The following is a 5,424-nucleotide window of genomic DNA, read 5'->3' as shown; positions in this document are numbered from 1 at the left end:
TAGGAGTAGAAACATAATTAACAAATGAAACCTTAACAGGCTCAGCTTTCACTTTGACTGACTCCTTCTCAGTGCTAGTCTTATCAGGGATGTTAGACTTAGAGACATGAGGTACTACAGTCTTAGCCTGTGTGTGCTCATTACCCATGCTTGTCTTAGTGTCAGTGCAAGTGCTAGCAGTTGCATGAAAAGCTTTGAAATATTCAGACATGGTAACAAATGCACATGGAATACATCCAACTACACCACAGGGCTCATGAAAGCTAGGCATGTTAGGCATGGCAGACATACTGGAAGATGCAACAGATTCTACTTTAGCTTTAGTGCATGCATGTGTAAGGTGTGCAGCAGAATTGCAATTATTACATAACTTCCTAGATGCAGATGAGGAAGATGCAAAATCAGATTTCTTATTTACACCTACCTTGCCATTTCTGTTCTTCTTAGTCTTAACCTTAGTACCCTCACCAGTCTTAGAGTTAACTATGGGGTCTGGTTTCTTAAGTATGTCAGGTTCCTTACTATCCACCTTATTACCTAGGTCAGCTATGGATTTGACTTTACTAGCTGGAGCCTTAGGAGTCTTAGGGGATTCCTCTTCCTTCTCTCTATCTTCAGCAATCAATTCCTCATTGATTAGCAAACTTACTTCATGCAAAGGTTCTGAAATAGACTCAGTGAATAACGGAGAGATAACATACTTAATAACATATGGAACCTTTTCTGAGATAAACATGTTTATCTCAGATGTACCACTATGTTTCTTACTGTTCAACTTAGAATAGTCAAGTCATATTGAAGTCTTAGATTTAAATCTTTGACTATCTATTATCTCCTTCGAGTCAAAGCTGCATTCTTCAACGCCTGTAACTTCTTTTCTAAGTCAGCAATTTGGGTTCTAAGAATGTCTTTTATGTCTGTATTGCACTTAACCTTATTCTCTAGATATTCATTCTTTTTCTTAAGGTCTTCTAGTCCAACTACAAGCAATTTTAGTTCTTCATTCCTAGAGGTTAAACTCTCAGATTTAAGAACTAACTTATCATTTTCAAGTTTATATGCAAGCATGCTTGTATGAACATTATACAATTCTAACGTAAGTTCATGCACAGTAGATTTGTATTCAGACACAGTCATATCTATAGTGGTAAGTTCAAGAACCTGAGATGATTGTGATGATTCCTCTGCAGAGTCTTCCATAAGAGCCAGATTCACGTACTCTTCATCTTCATCCGAATCAGTATCACCCCATCTTTTTCCTTCAGCAATGTATGCTCTTCCCTTTTTCTTCACCACATAAGCATTCAGCTTCTGTTTCAGCTTCTCATTCTTCCTTTTCAAATATTCATAAGTTTCCTTCTTTTCATAGGAGTCATTTGATTTTACTGCCTTGGGCTTTCTGTAATCAGATGCAAAGTGCCCTAACTCATTGCAGTTGTAGCATCTAGTTTTGCTTTTGTCTATCCAACTTGACTTGTAGCCTCCTGTGGAGCTTGACCCTGATGAGTAGCTTCTTTTATGAAATCTTCCTGATGAACGCCTTGGTTTATAGTTGGGCTTTCTTCTGAATCTAACATGACTAAATTTTGCAGCCATTTATGCCATAGATTTGTCCTCCAACTGTTCAAGTTCTTCCTGAGTGTAAAACTCATTTTCATCCTCTGACTCACCATGAGCAATTTCAGCTACGACAACTTCTTTAATTGTTGAGGAGGGTGCAACCTTACTTTCTTGGATTTCATGTTCACGAACTACAAGTGCAGTGGTTTTTTCAAGTGTCGTACTCTTACTATCAATAGAACCAGGTCCATAGATAATAGCTCTCTGCTCTTGCTCCAGCTCATGTGTTCTTAGCTTTCCATAGATCACATCCAGGGACATAGTAATAAAATCTGCCCTTTCCCTGATTGAAGTGTTTTTTATTCTAGGTGAACTGGGAGCGTCAGCATAAACTTTCTGTTAGACTCTCGTATAGGATAAACTTTCCCTTGCAGCTTTAATCCACTTAACAGTCTTGTATATCTCTCAAAGAGTGAAGACAGTGCTTCTCTGGGTTGAAGTTTGAATGCCTCATACTGAGTCGTCAGAATATCCATCCTGTTTTCTTTAACTTCTTCTGTACCTTCCATTAAAAGCTCAATGGTATCGCACATATCTTTTGTACTGTTACATCCTAGAAGTTGATGACTCATATCTTTATCGGTCGATTCCACAATTATGAGTTGAAGGCTTGTGTCCAGATTTATCAACTCATTGTCAGTTTCCGTATATTCAGACGGATCCCTGGGAGTGGATGAGGAAGGAATTCTCACACCAGCTATGGTTGTGGATTCAGCAACTACTTCCATCGGAACATAAGGGCCATTCAGTAATATCCCAATGTAAAGTGGATTCGAAACTTTCATAAACAGCATCATCTTTTTCTTCCATAAGTTGTAATTATCTCTATCGAATAGGGGAACCTTTATACTTCCAATTCTTTGGTTGTTCATCATCTTGGCGGAATTAAATTATTTAAAGTTCAAAAATTTCAAGAAATGAAAATTTTTGAAAATTAAAAAATTTAAGAAATTTTCAAGAACTTGTTTCTTTCTCCGGATCTTGATTTGTATGTCAATCAACAAGCTCTGATACCAATTATTAGTCCCAAAATATCGTAGAAGGGGGGGTTGAATACGATACCTACAATCTTTTCGATTCGTTTACAAGTTCTTCGTTAAAAGTACGGAATTAAATAAGACACAAAACAATTCAAGGAATATATTATTTTATTAATATAATCCTTGAGTTTCTACAATATAATCAATGAATTGATTAGCTATAATAAATTCAGCAGCATAACAATATGTTTACAAGCTTAATAAATGAGGGGCTTTAATGGAGCTCTCGTAAACTGAATTATGTTGCTGAAGAAGGTGACCGATAATGAATGCAATTCATTCAGCTGCTGTTGTAGACTTTCAAATTCATTGGATAGGTGGCAGTCTTATGTCCACACAATCCTTTTCGTTTGCTGCAAATAAATCAATGAATTCAATAACTCTTCTATGGCGACTTGAGCAACCTTCCATGGCGACCAGTGCCTCTGTAATATTCTAAGGTGACTGGGTAAGCTCTATAGCGACCAGGTAACCACCTCCTATGGCGATTAGGCTCTATGACGACCAGGTAGCCACTGTCTTCTTCTATGGAGACTAGGCTGTATTGCGACCAGGTAGCCACTGTCTTCTTCTATGGAGACTAGGCTCTATGGCGACCAGGTAGCCACTGTCTTCTTCTATGGCGACTAGACTCTATGGCGACCACTGGTGCCTTAGAGAATCTCTATGGTGACCACTGTGGTGCCTTAGAGAAATTCTCTATGGCGACCAGTTCTGTGACGACCATAGATAGTCTTTGTATACTCTTCTACGGAGACCTGTGAAACGACTGTCATGCCTTAGAATGTTCATGCTTTTGTCAAACCATTCTTCATTGTATTAATATTTTCTTCTATAACTGAATCACAATTCTTTCTTGAGTACTGATGTTTGGTACACTGGTATGGTTCACAAACAACTAGCATTGAGAGAATCCTAATTCAATTTGTCTTGTATTTTTGAGCTGATACAGATTGGTGATTATTCATTGCTTCTTTCACTGCACCCTTGATCTGTAACACTTGAAATCAATTCATGTAACTGATGCTTAAATTCCCTTGTTGTCTTATTCTTCATGGTTGCTTGAACATGACAATGAACTTCTTTCCATGATCTGACAGAGGACTTATAGAGTCAATTGCATCTTTTGGTTCTTTGTGTTTATCATGTCTTCATCTGTAGGGTTCCTGTGCTTCACAGTTTAATATTGTTTATCTGTTTCTGTTTTCATGTTGAGTTATAAATCCTCGATTACATGTTACATTATGCTTTACATCCAGAAATAGAAGATATACTTTTTATAAATAGAAATGACAAGTGACTGTTTACTAGAGCCAATAGCATGTCTTATTGTACACTGTGCAAACCTGCAATTAACTAAATTATAAAGTTAACACTGGTCCTAAATTCAGTTGTAACAATTTAGATAGAAAATCTTATAACACTCTCAAGAAAAAGCTAAGCTCTTTATCAACAAAGAGCCTAGAAATTTTGTATCAAAACATTCTTAATTTTGATATAAAATTAAGTGAGTTTTGAAGATCTGTGTTCTTATTTTTACAAATTTATTTTCTGTATGAACACACTTTTACTAAAAGATTTAATTTACTTTGTTCAACCATAAAAGATTCAAGAAAAGCTTAAAAACAGTAAAATACATTCACTTGTGTTATTCATTTCCTAATATTGCGGTTGACTAATTCACTAAATGGGCTGAGGCCATGCCTTTAGCAACCATCACTGCTAAAAAAATTAAAGACTTTGTCTTTAATTCCATTGTATGCAGATTTAGGATTCCATACAAGCTTGTCTCTAACAACAGGAAACAGTTCGATAGCCAGGAGCTGCGTAAGTTGTACGAGGATATGATAATCAAGAAGGAGTTCGCGGCAGTATATCACCCGCAAAGTAATGGACAAACTGAAGTTGTCAACAAGATTATAAAATGTATTCTCAAGACCAAACTGGAGGAACACAAAGGGAATTGGCCTGAAGGACTTCTTAAGCTCTTACGGTCTTACAACATGACTCCAAGACCTACTAGGCAGAATCTCCCTTTATGCTTACTTATGGATATGAGGCTATGATTCCCATGGAAGTTGGTTCGGGATTACTTCACAAGGATCATTATGCAGAAGGAAACACAGAGGTTAATCGGAGGCTTTACTTGGATCTCTTGGAGGAAGTAAGGGAGAAATATCAGCTGAATTTTATAGCGTATCAACAATGAGCGACGAGGTATTACAACAAGAAAGTGAAAGGGAAACATCTAAAAGTTGGTGACTTGGTTCTTAGGAAGGTGATGCGTAATACGAAGAATCCTTGCCACAGAGTTTTTGGAGCTAATTAGGAAGGACCATACAAGATTAAAGCAATTATGGAAAGGAATTTATCATCTTGAAGACTTAAAAGGGAAGTTAGTTCCGCGAGCTTGGAATGCAGAACAACTTCGAAAATATTATGAATAGGGTACGGCTACGACCCTTATTATTATTTATGTTTTCAGTTGATTTGAATAAGGCTATGCTTGAATAGTAGACTAGAAGTAATAAAATTCCACCTAGTCTAGGGGTGGAGTGCATGTACTATTCTTCCTTAGAACTAGTTGAAGGATCGTATTTCCAAATAAATTCCCCACAAAGCATAGTAGCCATGGGACCAGTGTAATTTCTACACTATAGCGCATTTTCTATAAAACTTTAAAAAATTCTTTCATACAGTGGTTTGTTATATATATATATATATATATATATATATATATCCAGAATTAGGGCTGCACAGAATT

The 5,424-nt window shown here is 36.7% G+C and overlaps 1 protein-coding gene across 1 annotated transcript; it reads left to right on the top strand.

Annotated features, from left to right (window-relative positions):
- Positions 1 to 278: 278 nt before the first annotated feature.
- LOC141698606 (uncharacterized) lies at positions 279 to 4,726 on the top strand. Its single transcript, XM_074503377.1, has 2 exons — positions 279 to 340; positions 4,426 to 4,726. Exons 1-2 carry the CDS (start codon positions 279 to 281, stop codon positions 4,724 to 4,726), a joined length of 363 nt encoding a protein of 120 aa, XP_074359478.1.
- The last annotated feature ends 698 nt before the right edge of the window (positions 4,727 to 5,424 follow it).

This window comes from Apium graveolens, chromosome 2, assembly GCF_009905375.1.
Source record: "Apium graveolens cultivar Ventura chromosome 2, ASM990537v1, whole genome shotgun sequence".
NCBI classification, from domain to species: Eukaryota; Viridiplantae; Streptophyta; class Magnoliopsida; order Apiales; family Apiaceae; genus Apium; species Apium graveolens.
The sequence above is the reverse complement of the archived record's forward strand: the minus strand, read 5'-3'. Positions and strand labels throughout refer to the sequence as shown.

Bases quoted from the DNA above. Each gene is read 5' to 3' on its own strand.
- LOC141698606 (XM_074503377.1), top strand. From the start codon at position 279: ATGGCAGACATACTGGAAGATGCAACAGATTCTACTTTAGCTTTAGTG. The intron at 341-4,425 runs GTGTGCAGCAGA...CATTGTATGCAG, and splicing joins TTAGTGCATGCATGTGTAAG to ATTTAGGATTCCATACAAGC.